This window comes from Epinephelus moara, chromosome 21, assembly GCF_006386435.1.
Source record: "Epinephelus moara isolate mb chromosome 21, YSFRI_EMoa_1.0, whole genome shotgun sequence".
NCBI lineage: Eukaryota > Metazoa > Chordata > Actinopteri > Perciformes > Serranidae > Epinephelus > Epinephelus moara.
In genome coordinates this window covers 37,329,191-37,349,130 of record NC_065526.1, presented here as the reverse complement: position 1 = coordinate 37,349,130, position 19,940 = coordinate 37,329,191, and the positions used below count along the sequence as shown (strand labels likewise).

The window sequence follows — 19,940 nt, the reverse complement described above, 5'->3', positions numbered from 1 at the left end:
CACAGCTTCAGCTGCTCAGGTAGAGAGGCTGTGTAGCCCGGTGTGTTTTTTCGCTGATTCGGTTCTGCAGGTTCTCTGCTGGTACACTGGAGACGGGGATCAAGCAGTTTGTCTTACTCGGGATAGATTGTGCTTTTTTGGTTCATAGTTTTTGATTGACGTGCGATTTATTCGCGTTTAAATTAGATTAAATTAAATTATTTTTACCAGCAATTACCAGATAACGGAAACGTGGGTACAGTTATCTATATAAAATACACAGACAAACTAACTAACTAACTGATTGACTAACATAAACAACTGAAAATTGAAAAAAATTAGCTACACACAAAAACACGGAAGTTGATCACTATTTACTTCCGTGTTTGAAAATAAGGTGGATACACTACTGTGGCCCCATCAGGCCACCCCTATTAAACATTTGTGGGGGCACCACTAGTTATGACCACAGAGTTGTGCGTCTTTTTTTAGCCCGGTCTTCTCACCACAAATACCACCCCTAAGGTGCTCTTGAGCAAAGCACTGAGGTCCCGACTGCTGTAGTGGAGCTGTTCAGTAACCACAAAGTGATTGAGTGGGCAGCTCCAGTGGGAATGTGGGCTCTCTCTGGAACACAACTTAGTGTTTCGTCATTTATCCAGCATGAGTAAATATTTAAAAGAAAACTTTTGTACTTAAGTAATGTATGTCATCGATTTTTGTGTTCATTAACCACCTGGTACTTTACACAGTCAGCTTCCTTTACACAGTGGTACCTTGTAGAATGCATTACACAGCCAGCAGGGTGTGTGTGTGTGTGTGTGTGTGTGTGTCCAGTATGTATGTCCTGGCTATTCCTGCTATTGTTGCTAGGTGCGTGATGTCACAGTCTAACTCTAACCCCATTGGCTGTTTCTGTCTCTCCTTTTTTTTGCCTGTTTCAGATAGTGTGCTGAGCTGAGGGGAGAACTGAAGCAAGCGTGGAGAGGCGGCGGGGCTTTCCTTTCCCACCATACTCTTCTTTTCCTTTTGCTGTGTGAGCACTCAACCACACCACTGCACTGAAACACTCTCATCCCTCTTTATCCACCTTCCCATTCTGTCACTGCACTTGTTCTCTCTCTATCCATCCAACTTCCAATCTATTTTGATGATCAGCAGACGTCTCAGTAAAACACCAGTGAAATCAGTTGTTCAGGTTGAAGAGCTGCAGACAGAGATCATCCTACTCTGGCAATGCAGTAGTATATTTGAGTACAGCGGTTCATCAGCCCCCCAGCCCAGAGTCTGGCTTAGTACCACAGGGTCCCACAGATGATGAGGAGGGCCAGGGGGTTCATCTCTTTCTAGACTTTCTCTTCTCCACCTTGTGTCTTCATGTTTTGGGGGTCCTCCGGTACCCCCGCCCTCTGTCGACCCCCCCGCACCCGCTGCCACCACGGCCGGCCACCCCAGTCGCCTTGTTGCCATGCCGACAGAGACTCTGGCTCCAGCCCTGCCAGATAGCAAGGCCGCTGGCCCCGCAACGGCCTTCGGCTCCGCCGTACCCCTCCGCATCCTCAATAAGGGCCCTGACTACTTCAGGAGACAGGTACTGTTACATTGCTCTGTGGAATCAGCTCTGTGTGTGTGTGTGTGTGTGTGTGTGTGTGTAGTCAATTATCTGTTAATATGGTTTCAGCACCAATTAATGCGAGGGTAACAATCATCAGAATCCATACAGATATTTCAAGCACACTCACGTGCCCTTTAGGCAGGGGGCCTTTCGTTGTGGAGGATGGACATCCTAACCCTCCCACAATTTAAAGACATGCAGGTAAGGCTAATTGCTGACTCTAAATTACCCGCAGTTGTGAAGATGTGAACGTGTCAGTCAGTCAATGCTTATCAGCAGTTACTGCTGATAAAAACTCAACATTTTTCAACTATCAACTTTTACATAACAAAATAGCAGGGAATTTTATGCCTCGCGTGATAGCTGAGGCTGGAGGCATTATATTTTCGGGTTGGCTGGTCATCCATATTTCTGTCCATTCGTATGTCCGTCTATACGTCTGTCTGTACATCCATTCCATTCTTTTGAACGAAATATCTCAAGAACGCCCTGAGGGAATTTCATCAAATTTGGCACAAAAGTCCACTTGACCTCAACAATGAACTGATTAGATTTTGGTGTACACAGATCAAAACTACTTTTCTGGCTACTATTCAGTGTCATATCTCAGGAACAGAAGAGGAGACATTTGGTCAGATACTAAATTGCTGACTCAGATCTTGGGTGTCCACGTTGAAACTGCTGATTGTATAGATCTCCTGTGCTGCAGGTAGGAAGATTTGTGTGACAAACAGACTGGATTGGCTATATTGAGTTCCCATGTATAGATATGGTTGAGTGTTGTGATTATTAACATATTATCTTTGATCTGTGTCTCAGGTGGAACCTAACCCAAAGCGCCTCAGTGCCGTTGAAAGACTAGAAGCTGACAAGGCCAAGTATGTTAAAAGCCAGGAAGTTATCAACGCCAAGCAGGAGCCAATCAAACCACCTGTACTGGCTAAGCCTCCTGTCGGTCACACCCTCCTTTCCAAAAGAGGCTCTGGGATCGGTGGAGGAGGAAATGGAGGGGGGATACCTTTCAAAGCATCCAATAACAATGCCAAGTCAGACACATGTGCAACAAGCAGCAGCAGCAGCAAACGGGAGAATTTAAATCTGGAGATCCTTAAAAATCTGCTAAACTCTTCGTCCTCTTCAGGAGCAGGATCTGAAGGACTAGGAGGTGGCGCTAAGAGTGCTGTGTTGATGAGGTCATCAGGGGGAATGGCTAGGAGCTGGACACCATCAGGGTAAATTACTGCTTTAACCTTTGAGCAATGACTATTAGCTGTTTTTTGTTCAAACACGTCTACTGCAAATGAGTCACCTTTACTGAAGCTTCCTGAAAGTTCTACTGATACTGAGCTCATGGAGATCCCCCTTTGATTTGAACAATAGCATAAAAGACACATTATTTGCTTAGTGTGTGTCAGATGCTTTGTCATGGTAACATGCATTTATTGATGTAAAACCTCTAGGTGATGAGCAACAGTTACCAACTTCTTCCAAATAATTCTTAGATTTTATATCCTGTAAGGATTTGAGCATGTGTGGTTTGTGGTTGGTAAGCTACTGTAGAGAACCAGCTGAACTATATTACATAGCCACAGTGTGGTGTACAGGAGAATCAGAGCCTAACTCCCAATGTGATATTATCACAATTAGTTTTGCCAGAAAAACTTTCAACTCATAAATTAAAATCGATTTTAAACCCAGACCTGTGAATAATAATACAATAATACATAGTAGAATAGCAATTAAAAGTAAACTCTAAAGATTTTTTTGAAATGTTAGTGCATGATATACTGTGATATAGTACATTTTGCGGAATTTGATGAATTGTAAATTTGGGCAGCCTTGTGCACTTGCAGACTACCCAAACTATGTGTATTTCCTGACATTTTTTGAGCTTTATTGCCAGTTTAAGCCATTTTTAAAAAAAAAAAGTAATCACAGAGTAATCTAATGTAATACCATTAAATTGCGATTAAAAGCCAAGTCCCTTTTACTAGCCCAGTGTGGCTACACATTTTAACAAATAAAAGTAGTGCTGCACGATTAATCTAATCGCAATCGCAATCGCGATGTCAGGCTGTGCGATTACATAACCGCATAAAAGACTGCGATTTGCGATTTAATGTAGGCTAAATAAATGTTAACGTGTGTGCCTGTGAACGTGACTGCCTCTCCTGTAGTGTATGGAGTTTGTTGACATCACGCCCACAAGCTATCCTGGTGCGTGCAGCTGGCGTGCAGCAGTGACCAACACAGACGCTGGAGAAGAGCATGAGCTCGACAGGCTGAGTTGGTGGCGAAAGAAACATCTGTTACATGGCGCTACTTTGGATTCAGATACGGCGAGGTTGAACAGAAAGACGTGCTGTGTAAAAGTTTAAAAGTTAAAGTCGCCACGTCCCGCGGCAACACGACCAATCTATATCAACACTTGAGACAGCACAGCACAGGGAAAAGTAGGAAGAGCGCATGCGAGAGAAAGCCGAGCCGTGTAACGTTAAAGACAAAGAGACAACTGAAAGCCACCAGAGCCTCATACAACAACATCCAAGCACAGTTAAGCAAACATTTGTAAGTGTCACAGGGAAATCATGGACTCCATAACAAATGAAAAACTGAGCAATTTTGCTCGGGTTCGGCCCACTTGACATGCTGCTGTGTTGTGCTATGGCGTGCTGGAATTTGTCATTTACGTGACAACGCCTGAACGCAACACAGGCTCGCTCCGCTGTGTGTACAGTTCCATGCTGCGCTGCTGTGTGAGCAGCGTGTTTGACTGTGCTCAGTCTGTTGATGGTCATTGACACACACTGTCTGTCCATAACAATAACTATGTCAGGTCAGTGCCCCCCTGATATAATGTAGGGGAAACACTGAATCAAGCAAAAAGACTCATGATACCATTTATTTATTATATTTTATTGTAATTATATTGTAATCGCAAATCGCGATATTGTCCACCATAATCGCAATCGCACATTTTTATCAAATCGTGCAGCACTAAATAAAAGCCTGTCTCGATCAGATGCCTGGTCTGGTTGCCAAGCAGTTCTTTTTTTTTTTTTTCACAACAGTTCTTCGGATGTAAAATAGCAGGTTGTCAGCTACCTCACATTATGTGTCCATTCTTCAATTACCCTGTTAATTATTTATGTTCCTTTTAGTTTCCTTTAGTAGTTAGTGTCCAGTGTCCTCAAATCAAAAGAATCAAAAGGGTTTTTCATAAAAATTTATTCAAGTTGTGAGTATTGTTAAAACTGGATAAAGCAGTGTTGTGTCAGTATGCTGTAATCCTCAAATGTCATAAGTCTCTCCCCCTGATGTCTGTTGGAGCTAGATCAAATGAATGATTCATAACTGATGTATTATCTTAAGTCAAATTTTTATACAAGTAATATTAATACTAGATTAAATAAACAATGGGATTGTGTTTCCCATCTTTGCTGAGCAACAGTTTTGTGTTAAAGTATTTTAAGGTCTGTCCCGTATAGACACCTGTCCCAAATATAGGCCTGTTGATTTCAGTGATTTAAGCACATAATAGCCCGGGCTTTTAATTGAAGTTTTACGGTAAGTTACATTACTTTGATGGAGTAATTAAAATTATTGTTACATTATTATATTTTAACAGAGTAACTAGTAATAATGTAATAATAATTAGAATTATTATCCACTAGTCCATACCAACTGAGTGCGCAGTTGCCCACGTACAGTTTCACATGGTGTGTGTTCGGGATACAGGTCATAGGAAATTGCAGATTAAATAGTCAGCTGAACCCATTAAGAAGTGCAAAGTATTCAGACAGAGTTTTTGTGAATTTGATAGTACGATTGCTTTATTGAAAGTACAGTAGTACCATTGCCAATAGTGGGATAGTTAGTGGGCTAAAACTGTACATTACCAGTTGAGGTAGCACGCTGAAAGGCAGATAGTTAAAGTGTTTATATGTTGTTATTGACTTAAAAGTGTGGCGCACTGGTAATTCACATGGGAAAGGTGTGGCTAGCCCTTGTTGCAGGGGTGGGGGTTGGAATCTGGCCTTCATTCTTTGCTGCATGTCTTCCTTGCTCTCTCTCTCCCATCCTTCCTGTCATGCTTCACTGTCCTGTCAAATATAGGCAAAAAATCGATATGGCGGTTAGGCCTAGATAAGAAATTAGCTCACTAGCGCCCCCATTTTGTTTGATCGGGTCAATGATGGAGGGGTCCCCTCAGATTTTGTGTGGTCATATGCCTACAAAGTTGCGTGGTGATCGGTGAAACCCTTGAGATGTTATACACCTGTATGTGATGAGCCACGCCCTCCGCAATATTCATTGCCTCATAGAAGCTCAGTTTTAGTAAGTTTACCAACTTTTGCCAAGAGGGAACTTTAGATATTGGTCCCTAGATTATGTTCACCGAGTTTCATGCAGATCGGTCAAACTTCCTAGGAAGAGATCGATTTGAAGTGTTTTTCAAAAGATTCAAAATGGTGGAAAATCTATATAACCGGAAGTTATGGGTTCTTGATGCAAATTTGTTCCTCATGAGGAGAGGCATCTCTGTGCAAAGTTTCATGTCTCTACAACATACAGGGCATGAGATATGCCCATTCAAAGTTTGCAATTTCAGTCGGTTGCTGTAGCGCCCCCCTTTGGCCAATTGATGTAATTTTGCTTCATTCTCCCATGACCCTCTACCACTGTGCCAAATTTAAAATGGATTGACCAAGTCAGTGAGGAGAAAAACATGGAACAGACACACCCATAGAAACACCCACAGAGTTTTCGTCATTATATAGTAAGATCAGATATATGACAAGTGTCATTGTGGTTATACCATTAGTGCCATAGTTGCAGACGTTTAACACTATCAACGACTACTGATGACGTATCAGGGTCTTGATGGGTTATCCCATTTTATAGGGGAAGATTTCAACCACCACCCCTTGTAACTCTGTTCCAAAGGGTAAAGGGACAGTCATAAACAAGGGGTAGGGGTTAATATAAGAAATGGGATTGGGCCTTGATTTTGTCTTTCTACCCAATTCTACAGCATTACATGTACTTATCTTTCTGTTTTCTCCTCCTAGGATGCCGTTGACCTACCGATCTACAATGACACTTAATGAGCAACCACCAGACTCAGCTCCTAGTCCGAGCACCTCACACTCCCTCAGATCCTTCTCCCATTCCCTGAAGGTCCCTCCCATCAACAGTGGAGGACGTCGCAGTCCACAACAGGGAGCAAACCTCAACCTAAGCAGACGAGGTGAAGGAGTTATAGATCGTTCTCGCTCCCCATTACCGCCTCTTCTCACCTCCCATTCCTCCTCTGACCTCCTGCGCCTGTGCAATGGCAAGCCACTTCGCACAGCCCGATCCAGCAGCTCCTCAGCTCCACCCCTCCCTCCAAAACCCAACCCCGCCTCGCTCCCTCCTCCTGCACTTTCCTTGTCACTGCCTCCCCCTCGCCCAACTCCATCCCCTTCGCTCTGTGACAATACCACCCCTCAGTCGTTACCTTGTGATTTTGGAGACCCTTCCAATACTTCAACCGAAGCCAACGTGGAGCTTGAGCTTGGTTCATCTGTGGCCCGTCGCTCCTCGCTGCACAGATCTAAATCAGATCTGTCAGACCGGTATGCTCGGGCTGGTGCTGACGTGGAACGCTTTTTTAACTACTGCGGCCTCGACCCAGAGGAGTTGGAGGCAGTTGGTCCAGAGAACTTTGCGCGGGCCAATTCAGACATCGTCAGTCTGAACTTCCGATCAGCTTCTATGATCTCCTCCGACTGCGACCGATCACGGAGATCCTCCAATGATGGGCTGTCAGACGGGGACGAGGACGAGGAGGAGGAGGCTGGGGAGCGTGTTCCATATGGCATCTCGGCTGTAGAGCGAAATGCAAGAGTCATTAAGTGGCTGTACAGCATCAAACAGGCAAGAGAGACGCAAAAAGTCTCACATGTTTAAAACGATCCTCTCAGTAGATTGGATGTACTGTAAACTACAGACAAACTGCCCCATGTTTCAGAATTCATAGATGGACCAGAATTTCACACAGGTGTAGAGACTGGGATCTTGGGGCTGAACAAAAAAAAAAAAGTCAAAATGTTTAGATGGATGAATGACTAGCTGGAAGAGAAAGCAAGACAGGTCTAACAAACTTGGTAAAAAAAAACACAGACAGCAATTTGTTTAGAAATTAATGAAGACATGAGGAGAATGACCCTAAATCACTTAGATTTAGAACAAAGTGAACACTAAGTACAGAAAGAAATAAACTTGGACAGTCACATGAACAAAATGTTCAGGCTGGAGAGACAAACAAACATGGGACATGTCTGAAAACTGACTAGTTTAACTGTTTCTCAATGGACACTGTATAATCCGACTGTCAATTTGCTTGAGCATCAAGAGCAAAATGCACTGCAACTGTCCAAGGACCCATAAAGTGACCACCTCCATACAAAGGGTAATAGGCCTTTCTCACAGAGAACATTTTGGCTTGATTAATCAAAGCATTGTAAATGGGATTATCTTCCTACATAGTTTGCTAACTACCTAGCGTTCTATCTGTTTAATCCACACTGACTCCGACCTTTGTTCTGCCATCTCTGTCCTTGGTGGTGCCCACAAGGAGGGAAATGGGGGCATGGCCACCTTGGTATAATTGCTGGCCCCCCAATCAGCCCTGCCTGGCAAAACTAAATATTGTGTTTATTGGGGTGTTTATTTTATAAGCTAGCACAGTGTTTCTTGTGAAACTAGACAACCAAAGTTATCCACTGGTACCAACCATGTCAGCATAGCTTGTCGGGAAGGGATAAAAATTATGCTACAAAGTTAGGGCCTGTGTCGACATAGCTTTTTTTTTTGCCTAGAGAAGAGCAGTGCACCCAGCACGCTTTTTTGTGCCCCGGCTCTCAGCGCTTCTCGTTGAAAATCTCTGAACTTTTCAGAAAGGCGCTGGTGTCATCACTGCCACTCCTCTAGCCCCTGAATGATATGTCAGTCAAAAACTGTAATGACAGAAAGGTCCATTTGTGGGAGCAGATCAGCCAGACACTGAATGTTGCTGCTGAGTGTTGTGCTTTTATCCCCATACCTGTTGTAAGCTTGTTATTAACTGTGTGTTTAACCCTCTGTTAATGTAGCATTTCTTTAGCTACCTAGCTAACGTTAATGTCAAGATATTGTTGTCATAGAAACATACCCACGTGTAGCATGTTTGTGTAGCGCTCTGCCTCTGCTTTTCTGCTGAGGAAAAATGCTATGTGGGCACACACCTTTAGGCTAAATTTTGATGAGGGAGCAACTGACATGGCCATTTTCAGAGAGGTCTTTTGGACTCTCACCTCAAGATATAAAAATGAAAATGGGTGCTATGGGTTCCCACGAGTCTATACCTAAATATGAGAGGGCTTGTTCTCAGTAAATGTTTTGTTCCTTACAATCAATGCACTCCTTTAAATTAAAGTGTTATATTTGTCCTTCTAAAAGTGCAACATTTAAAGAACAGTGAATGGCCTAACATGTATAGATACATAACACATTAAAATTACTGTGGGACTCTGCTTTTCTGTCCACAAAAGCAGATGTCCTGGCAGCAGCTCCTGAAGAGCTGAGAGGAAACCAGCTATGCAAACTGTCTTCACCAGGCAGACTCACAGTGAAAATTTACTCACATCACACTTGGTCTTGGAATTAGTGTGGATTTATACATGTGATAAACTGAATGTCTGTATGTTCTCTGCAATGTAGGAGTAACAGAAGCTTCTAAAAACACTAACTATGTGGATTGATCGGCTTAACACTTTGATCAGTGTTGGGGCTGTTACTGTCAACAAATCAGGCTCAAATGATTATGAATAATCTGAGTTTTCATGATTTTGTTTATATGCAGTGCCTCCACTTCCTCACTGAGTGACTAACAGGTGACCTCAGATGAGTTGTGGTAATGCTACTGTAAGGCAGTCAGCAAAGAGCTTTTATCCACAATTTTCACATCTATGGAGTCAAATCCAACATTCTTAACATTACTTCTCAGAAGGTTTGGTGTCATGATTATCTGTTCAGCATAGTTCACTAGTTACCTCCATTTCGCATTAGGAAGGAAAACAACAATAGTTCAGTTTACTGATGGATCAGAGTGACAGTTCAGAGTGCAGTTAATGAATGCTGGAGTAAAAGTCACAGCCTGTTGTAGTGATAGACTGCGAATTTTGAATTAATTACAGGTCAGTACATTTTAACAATGCTTGAAAAAGTGACAACCCTAACCGACTTCAGCAACTGGTACCAGAGCTTCTTTGCAAACTGAAACTTGTTGCTCCTGGTTGGTCAGGGGCACCATTAACATTATTAGCTCCACCTGTGCTTTTCCTGCAATAACAAGTCAAATGTCCACTCTGAGAAAGGCCTGTGTCACAGTGTTGATGTCTCTGTTTAAACAAGTTTCGAAAAAGGTCCTGACATCTTTGCAAAACAGATACTGAACTCTATCTGTCAAAAATTAGAAATCACTTTGAAAAGTCAGTGATGCTGGTATACTGTGTGACCATAATTAATCAGCTCAGTTAACTTGAGAGTCATGAAACACAAATGCTTGTAAGCTAGCTCTGACTAAGCTATAGCTCTTGTTAAGCTGGATATTGTGATTGCTATAAATGAAGGCCTGGGCATGTGCGATGACTGAGTGACAAAGGAAACAGAGGACACTGACACTGAGGGATTTGGACGGATACATACACAATATAAAATATAGTCTCTTACGCATACTTATCCATACACCATCATATCATTATGCTGATAAATTATTAACACATTTGTCTTTAACATATTCATGTCAACTGACAAAACATTTCACTGGAGAGTTTTAGTGTCCTGTGACTGGATATGGTTATTCCACACTAACGAGAACCATGTCATTTATAACTAAAAGAATGAACATGTGTTTTTTGGTATGAAAAAAGTTAGATTTGGCCTAAGGCATAATAGATCACTAGTGGCACTATCTTAGGGCTGGCACACATGCCGCGTCTTTTACAGCCTAGAAAATGCAAGGTTGGGTGCTGGGTACTACTGTTGTCCCTACTCTGTGCCAACTTTCAAGGCTGCAGTGGTAGGGTGCACCTGAATTTAAGCTACCATAACCAGCACTTTATCGTAGCCTACTTGCTAGAAATTGTGAGTTCGGAGCTGATCTTTTTCCAGATCTTGTATTTTAAGTGTGTATTAGACCTAATATATCCGTTTGACAGATGGAATGTTCTGGGTAGCCCTGCACTAAAATGATCGACTTCTTTTACATATTTACTACAGACTGATATTTACGGAAGAAAGAAAAGATATCTGCCAGCTGTGATTTGATGTTCCTCATTATGAAATGGAGTGCCCATTGCTGCATTCCAAAAGCTGAACTTTGTTTATCTCAGGGCGCAACCATTGCATCCCAAAAAATAGTTGTTTGGGAACACTTGCACGCCACAACAGTCATGCTCTTGCTTTTGAGCGCGCCCTCTGTGTGACCTTATTGACAACAATGGATTTTAGGGTGCAAAACTATGGCATATGTGCAGGCCCTTTGAGTGCCTTTACCCCTTTTGGTTCAGTTTCAATGAACTGTGGTGCGTTTGCTCATTTACCTTGGTATGTTCAGGCTTGTGTGCATGTTATCATTCAAACTTGGACAAACTGCAGACCAAAGAAGTGTACCAAGACTGCTTAGGGGGTTTGGTAAGCTTCCAACAAAACTCAAACCAGACTAACAACAGGGTTTTGTGATAGCTGATATGTGTTTTTTTTAGCATGGATTCAAAAGATAAACTACTCTTACATTTATACATCCAATTTTAGATTTAAAAAATAAAAACAAAAAACAAGGAGCACATTAATGTATCCAAGGTCCTATGTTTCCCAGTTAAGTATTCTGTTAACACAAGCTCCTCCTGTTGTGTTCATGCCACTTTCATGTCACTGTCTATGCCTGAAACAGCTTTGGTTTACCTTGCATATCAATACATAAGACATATCAGAGAAAGAGCTGTAAATAGATTCAAATGTAAAATTATAACTAACAAGTAATTTTGCATGTGCAGGTTTCAGAGCCCCTTTCCAGGTTTTCTTTTCCTATCCCTAACCCATTTGAAAATGGGGATTTAATCTGGCCTTAAAACTTTTTTCTGACCCTTACTTAATTGGTTAGTTGTTATTTTTTCAATTAATTTATTCTTACAATAGTTTTTAATTTCTTGGGCCGCAATTCATTTTGGAAGACATGTGCCAGTACAATTTTACCATTCTCTGAGTCAAAATTTTAGTCCCCTATCCTAACCCATGTCACGTTAAGTGAATACAGAACTGGGGAACATCTTTCTCAGGTTCCCATTATGTGCTGTACAGAGCTGGGAAACATAGGACCCTTGGAACATAGGAAATGACCCCCCACAATTGAAATTTATATATCTTTATGACTTTTTAACAAGTCCAGATAATGATAGCTGTCTACCAGGTGAGATGTCTGTTACTTTACATATTCAAAAGAGAAGACCCGTCATGCTGTTAAGTTTGATGTCCACTGGGAAAGTGGAAGTTAGCTGGCCAGTTTTGCTAACTTTAGTGCCTCCCACAATGCGTTAGCTTTTCTTAAGGTTAAGCAATTGTACTCATGTTTCAAAGTTGTAAAATGAAAGAGTGTTATTAAATCTCAAGGGTCACAATTTTAATTGTAAAGTGTAAGATCCTAAATTTCTCCACCTATAAAGACAGCTGGTTTATTCAGCAATAAATAATAAACATTAATTACAGGTAGAAGAGTTTGCCAAACTACTAAAGGCCACTCTCAGCTGCTGATCAGTGTGCTGGTGTCTGTATTTTGTTCGTAAGCCAGAATGTTAGATGGGTTCCTTGATGAAGAAGCATTACCATTTATAACTTCCGTGTTTGATGGAATGATCGAATGTCTTTATTCTCTTAAAAAAAGACAGCACTCCATCAGGGTGGGAGTGTTTCTACAGAAATGATGTAGGTCTTCGGTCTTCAAAGTTTGGATGACTGAGTGCCAATTTAAGAAGCCAGCATATAATTGAGGACCGTACAGGTTCTGGACATAAGATGTCGACCATGTTGACCTAACAGTTTCGCACAAACTCTTCAATGAACTGTTAACCACACTGAGCAGTTTTGTGAGCTATTACACAGCTTGCCTGTCTTACACCTTCGCTACTTTGCATATGATTTGTGAGCACTTACTGTTGGGCAAATAAGTCTTGTTGAAAATTTTTGATGTTAACGGTTGTGCTCTTCATCCATGAAGTTGTCGTAGGATTTGTGATTGGGCTCACAACGCCGTTTAACATTAATTTCCTTGAGCAGCGAATTTCTGTCTGTCTCCTGAGGTCCAATGAAGTAAGAGTTAATGTTAATCTATTTTTCCCGAAACCTCCTTTTCTCCTCAACCATACAACATTTTCCATGGTTGCTTTTATATCTCACTTCCACATTAAATTGTCATGTTATCCACTGAAATCGCTAATTTTAGTTAGCAGCACTAGCATTGATGACCAAATGTAATTTTTGCCACACTAGCAAGGCACCACTAGTTGCCAACCAACCAGTAGCTTTCTGCAAGTTTTCATTCCTAACCTGACAGACACTTGATAGAGAGGCGCAGTTTGACACAGTTGTCATATATTAAATGCGACATTGACAGTTAAAGTATTGAAATGGACTGCGGACAATTATATGGTGCATGCATTTTATTTCACTTTCGGGGACCACACCACACAGAATGTTTCTGAGGGCCATCGTTGGCCCATGACAGCATTTTGAGCAACTATGATCTGGATGATTGCATAATGTAATTTTCGGACATTCGTTAAGTTGTCAAAGTAATGCCTATCATCGATTTAATACAAAAATCAGGTTAGTTAAAGTGCACCATGACCTGGTTACACTCCAAATCTTACTTTCTTCTGTGTTTCCATTTTGCGCTAATGATGCAGGATGACATCACCAAAACTGTCCAATGAATGAGCTACCATTTTGTCCATACGACTTCATATTTACACCTCTTAAGGCAGATTTATACTTGTGTGTCAGCTCTGTGCGCTGTAGCCTACACATGTAGCCTAAGCACGTGGCCTACGCTGTTGTGAGCAGTTATACTTGTGTGGCGCCTGTGTTACTCTGCAGTTACCACTCTATAACACTAGTCAGTGGTGGGGTGTCTGTGAAGTGCTGTAAAATTTAGCTGATTCAAAACACACCTAAAACACACATGAAACATGGCTTAATAGCGACAATAACAGACACAAGTACACAAATTGGCTTCATTATAACAGGATTCACAGACAAAACACTTGTCTTTGTTGGACACAACATGCTAACCTTATCAGCACAAACCTATGGCATTTTTCATGGTATGAATTAGCCTAGCAACAAGCAGAGATATCCCCTACTCATATGAAGCCAAGATAAATCACACACAAGACCTAAAATGCTATTTTGTTGGGGCTTTGTTGTCCTCACAGTTTAGTTTCTCCTGTCTGTGAAATTAAAGTGAACAAAAGCTTAATTTGCACTGAAATGGTTTCAGCTTACATAAGTAGACTGGAGGTCTGCGTCACTGCTACGTGTAGATACACTGTTGGGGTGGTGCACATCAGGCTATGGCATAGGTTACTGCATAGGCTATGCTGTAGGTACAGCATTGATTCAATGAAGAAGTATAATTCCCACTTTAGTTTATATTTAATATGTCAGTGAGAACATGAACTAGACCACAGCTATGCATTTTTTTTAATCTTGGCTGAGAAGCAAATAAACCAAGCCAAAACAATCAGACATTTACAAGTGCAATCATTTCTTCATTTGTGAAATGTCTTATATACATCCACACAAATGTGTGGGAGTTCAAAAGTTAAAGAAGCACAAAATCCCTGATTGTGTCCCATGAGTCACGAGAACAATGCCTCAAGCGTTTCCTAGCTGTGATATTACAGGACACCAAAACTCTCCTTTCAAAGCAGTGTTGGTAAATATCTGTGATTATGTAGACCACCAGGCACTATAAACCTACACTGAAAGCAATACTAATCAAACTGTCTGTTCACTATTACAGGACATGTTACACTACAATACTAGCATAGGAGGGTGGAAGGGAGATTGTGGTCATTTTACATGTCAGCATTTTCTCCAAATGACACTTTAGATTTTGGGTGTTTATAGTTGCTTGTGCTGTAGATCCTAGACCACACACAGAGAAGGAACTCCAGCAGTGCTTCTGCATTATGTCAAAGAACACTTTTGACTACGTTCATGATGAGCACCTTGTCAATGCCCTCAGCTTTGCTTTGTCTCCCTCCAGTTGTCTTTCTGTCCGTTTGTCTGTCTGTCTATCTCAAAGCCAGCCACAGGAAGAAACCTGTTGCTTTACTATTGTGTGTTCCCTTATAATGAAGGGGGATGGATTACCAAGCACACCTCCACCCTGACCCTCGTCATCTGTGTACATGTCTGCATGTCGCTGACATGTCTCAAGGCCTGAAGCCATATCGGTGTGAATGCAGCGCCTCAGTCAGTGTCTACCAACTCTCAGTGAGTCTGTCTTCCCCAAAACCTACCTTCACCTCACCTTAAATCTGTGCTGCAGCTCTGCTTCAGTGTGTCAACAGCAACAGCTCTGCTGGGCTTACTTCACTTCCCTGCATAATGCTGTGTCAGAAAAAAGACACAGCTTACACAGTGGTATTGGCCGTATGTATTTGATGCTTTTGAGTGCATATGGTGACAGTATTGTGTAGAGGAGGGCAGGATAAGATTTAAAAAAAAAAAAAAAAACGGTCCACAGTCCTTATGGGTAGGGATAGACTTGCTGTCCCATTTACACTTAGTCACGTCATGTATTTTAGTGGGTCAGAATCAAACAATAAGTGCCATAAGTAGTACAGAGATGCATACATAATCTTATCTGTGGCCAAGATAGGGGTCATTTTGATTCATATATTCATCTTACCGAGCTGACCGCTTGCTGGTCCTTCACCGTCAAATTTATTGTGCAGTCTCATCACCTCTCTCTAATTAACTGACAATGATGTGCCTGGGCACACGCATGCATTTGAACCCTGCTCAAATGGAGCTTACACACGTGTGTACACAAGAGGTGCGCTACTTATAGGAGGAAGTGAGACTTGGATTGTACTGTGCGAGTTGTGTAAGTGTAAACAGATGTTTTGACACAGCTTCGCTGTTGCTAAACACTGCCCCCAATCACTTTAATTCATGAAGAATGTTTTTTCCATTCTTTGTTCATTGTGGAGGCATGCGAGAAAAACAAAGTTTTCTTCACAAATTCAAGGTAACACTTGGTGAGTAGTTAATATATAAATGGTCATTTTATGCGTGGACTATTCCTTTAAGAGTAACCTTGAAAAAATCCAAACCTGTCCTTTAAAAACTGCACACATACTAATGAAATCCATGTTCAGTCATAATTACACTACTGACAGACCTGCCACCAATGCTCCCGAGCAAGCTGGTTAGCTAACAATAGAGTAAATATGACATGTTTTAGCAACACAGCTTTGTAGTAATTGTAGGAGGTTTTAGGTTTTGATGCACCCCTTCTTCCTAAATAAGACTACAGCGGAAGTGAAGTGACCCCAGCTGGGAGAAAGACCCTCTCCCTGTCATCTCGCTCTGAGCTCAGGGTTGTGCTAGCATGTTCCTGTCCGGTACCCAGACCTGTCATTACCATGTGTCTCCCCGTGTCCCTCTGGAACCCAGGAAACCCCGCTGCTTCTCACTGTCAGCATTAATAAAGACAATATTGTACTGTTCTGGCAGCATCATCATGCTTCAATTTCACTTCTGTCTACATGGTGTTTGTGTTTTTTTTTTTGTTTGTTTGTTTTTTACCTTTGGATTGACAGATAGAGTTCTTCTGTGGTACTTGCTTTGTTTTATTTTTTTCTTCTATGTGTAAATGCTGTAAGAACAAATGTATATATTTGATTTAAAAAGCCATGTGCTGGATTTTAATTTTTCTCTGTCTGAAGGTTTATGTGTTACAAAAGATTCCGAACAAAAAACTGCTGTTTTGCTCTTTGCCCTTGGTACAGAACTGCCTGATCACACAGGGCAGGGGCGTTTCAGAGGCGTTGTGTTGACTGTGTTTTTCGACGTGGAAACTGTTACATTTTGCTTGATTGAAAAAAAAAAAAAGTGTTCATGTTTAGTTTCTTTTGATTCTTTCAATAAATGGCTTCTTTTGCCATCTCTCTCACTGAGGTGTTTATCTCTCAAAGTAACTTTTGCTGAACAGCGACCACTTTGACCTCAAGTGGCAAACACAGAATAATGGTACACTGCATTTCTCTTTTTTTCCGAAGACTCTCTTGAGGCAAGTTGAATCCAAACATGCAGTCTTGTGACATGTGGACTGAGCCCTGAACATCTCGAGTGTGCAGGGCCATGAGGGCGTGAAATGAGAAGGAACAAGAGATCTCAAGTCTTTCCATATGGTCAGATTGCACAGTAAATATTCCCTTAATATGAGCTGCTAAACACAATATATTCACATTAAACTTCAACTGAGGATCCTCAGCCTATCCAAATTATTAGCCTGTGCAAATTCAGTTTGTGCATTATCAACCATCACTTCATCAATTAATGTATACAACAGTAACACAAACACCCCCAGGAACTTCTTTCTCTGCTCAGGATGCCATCACTCCTCTATATCTTTACATTACGAATAGCTGTTTGCTGCTATATTAGTGCTCTAAATGTTTTATAAAGGACCTTTTACCTGTCTGTCAAAAGTAGATAGGTTCCTCCACTGCTCATTGCTTAAGACAATCTTAAGACAGCCAGTTGTGATGTATACACTGGGGAACTGCTGCACTAGTCTGCTGAGATTTGTCAGTTTGTAGTTGATTTTTTTGAGAGGATTTTTAAAGAAGAGTTGAAAGAGAGGCCAGAGGTGGTGCAGTCTTTCTGTGAGGACCTACCCAAGGTCACTGCAAAGGCCAATGCAGAGCTGGAGGCACAGATCTCTGCTGAGGAGCTGCATGCTGTGCTGCAGAACCTGGAGAGTAGCAAGGCTGTAGGGATAGGAGGTCTTTATGAGACTTTATGGCCTCTTAGGACGCATTCACACTGGCGCTATTTGGTCCACTTTAAACGAACCCTGGTCCACTTCCACGGATAGTTCGGTTTGTTTGGAGTGGTGTGAACGCTCATTCGAACTCTGGTGCGGAACAAATGAGCAAACCCTGGTCCACTTGAAAACTGGGGGTCTCGGTTCACTTGCAAGTGAACCCTGGTGTAGTTTGCTTACAATGGGAAATGCAAACAGACTATCCAGCGAACTAAAGAGAGGAAGTGAACCAAAGAGAGGAAGTTATGTAGAGTGCAGTGCATTTTGGTTAGAAAAAAAACAAAGCCAACAGCGCAAACTGGGAGAAGCAGAGATGAAAAAAGAAAAAGTTGGAAAATGTCTTGTGGGCATACGTGGAGTAATAAGGATGTGCAGGCGCTCACTGATACATGGTCAGAGGACTATATATTGCAGTTGCTGGCTGAAGGGGATGGATTTCCGTTTTGGGTCCTGGCCAATCGATGAGCTGGGTTTTCTTCTTCCTCATGCTTTTTTTCTTCCTGGTCAGTGGTTGTTCCGGGCAATACCACCCCCAAACAAACAGCTGTTGTAACTGCGTGACATTGTCCAGGCGGTTTGGTCCGCTTTAAAAAATGCAGTGTGAAAGTGAATCGAACCAAATGAAGGTATGAAATTTTTTCGTTATTCCCCAGCCAATCGAACCAAGTCCCCCGGACTATACTGGTGTGAATGCGTCCTTAGAGTCAGTCTGAGAAAAGGGCAGAACAGTGCTGCTCTCTCTTATGTTTTTTTGTGGGTTATCTCATTTTAAAAGTTTGGTTTGTAGTTTTTTCAAGAGCTGCAATTAAGCATCCCTGTCTCACCGTCAAGCCTCCGTTGACTGTTGTCATGACGTCTTGGGCCTCTGGGCCTGTACCCAGTAGGCCTGCTCGGTAATCTATCCATGGCTGCCAGCAGGCCAAAGTTTACACATGTACACATGAAATATCAAAATGAAATGACCAGATTGCTCTCCTTCATTCTCCCAAGAGGATCTACCCGTAGGTTTGTAGATGCCTCATGAAATTTCTCCTAGTGCCACCATCAGGTCAAAATATCAACTCTAATGACTGGGCTGCCATTAAAAATAATTGTGCATTCGTTGTTCCTGGAGGATGAATCCTACTGTTAGTGGTGTCATTGGTGACCTTTCTAGTATCCAAATTTTCTCGTTGTAACGTTTAAGAAAAATAAAAATAAAAAATCTGACATGACGTTACAATGAAGTAATGAACACTTTGAAACCCCTCAGAGGATCTCAAACCATTTTGTTCATTATATGATAACCCTTCTCTCAAATCCCCAACAAATAACTGGCTCGATTGCGATGAAATTATCTGACAGTCTTAATGGTCCCAGCACAAATTTTGCTTAAACTTAAACCTGAACACAAGTCAAGTTCAGGTTTATTGTCATTAAATGGTACAGTTGTACATATTGTGTGTCTGCCCTTGTTCTCTCAGCCCTTAAACATCTGTATCCCACAACCTGTTCTCTGGTGGTATACATAAGTCAAACAGTTGGGGCTCCACAAATGTTAAGAATATTAGAACAGCAAAATCATGTATATTGTTTAGCCTCTACAGTGTAAAGCGGCCTGACCATCAACAGGATGTCTCTGTACTGCTCAACTCCCAGTGTGGCTGTCTGTTAGGCTTAAAATATGAAGCAGAGGACAACAATGCTAAAAAACTGAGTATGTGATATATTGCAGCTGTAATAGTGTCAAGAGATATACAGTAGGATTGCTGTTACAGTGGATTGTTGTGCAGGAGGCTGTTGAATACTTTTTTCGTGGAGTTTCAGGAAACAACACTGTAGCACTGTCACTACTTAAGTTGTGAGGAAGTTCATCAGACGCGCAAATGCTGATTTTGAGCAAAACCTTAACAGACTTAATAAATTAATTATTTTCAACTGGTTAATCCATCCATCCATTTTTTGTTGCTATCTGAGTCAAGGTCGTGTTCATTGAATTGTTATAAATGGTTACCGTTATTTGAACTCTGCTGGGAAAACTGCCATAAACTTCCATTGTCTCTAATAAAGCTCAACTTAAGTTCAATCAGGAAGACTTTCTTTGTGCTCATCCATTCACAATTCTCTCCATCCCACTCCCACTGCCTCCTCTTATCAGCTGACTATAGCCCCTTTTACTCTGCCAGATTTTCGGCGAATGTTGGGCCGTTTTGCCGGCAAGCT

At 41.7% G+C, this 19,940-nt stretch overlaps 1 protein-coding gene across 1 annotated transcript in view; it reads left to right on the top strand.

The window, feature by feature from the left end:
- The window catches only part of fam110b (family with sequence similarity 110 member B), an 80,901-nt gene extending 62,487 nt beyond the window's left edge, over positions 1 to 18,414 (top strand). The window contains exons 3-5 of the mRNA XM_050074829.1: positions 924 to 1,570; positions 2,414 to 2,826; positions 6,667 to 18,414. Coding sequence (XP_049930786.1) covers positions 1,448 to 1,570; positions 2,414 to 2,826; positions 6,667 to 7,549 — 1,419 coding nt within the window. The 5' untranslated portion in view covers positions 924 to 1,447 and the 3' untranslated portion in view covers positions 7,550 to 18,414. The remainder of the gene's footprint in view (positions 1 to 923; positions 1,571 to 2,413; positions 2,827 to 6,666) is intronic.
- The last annotated feature ends 1,526 nt before the right edge of the window (positions 18,415 to 19,940 follow it).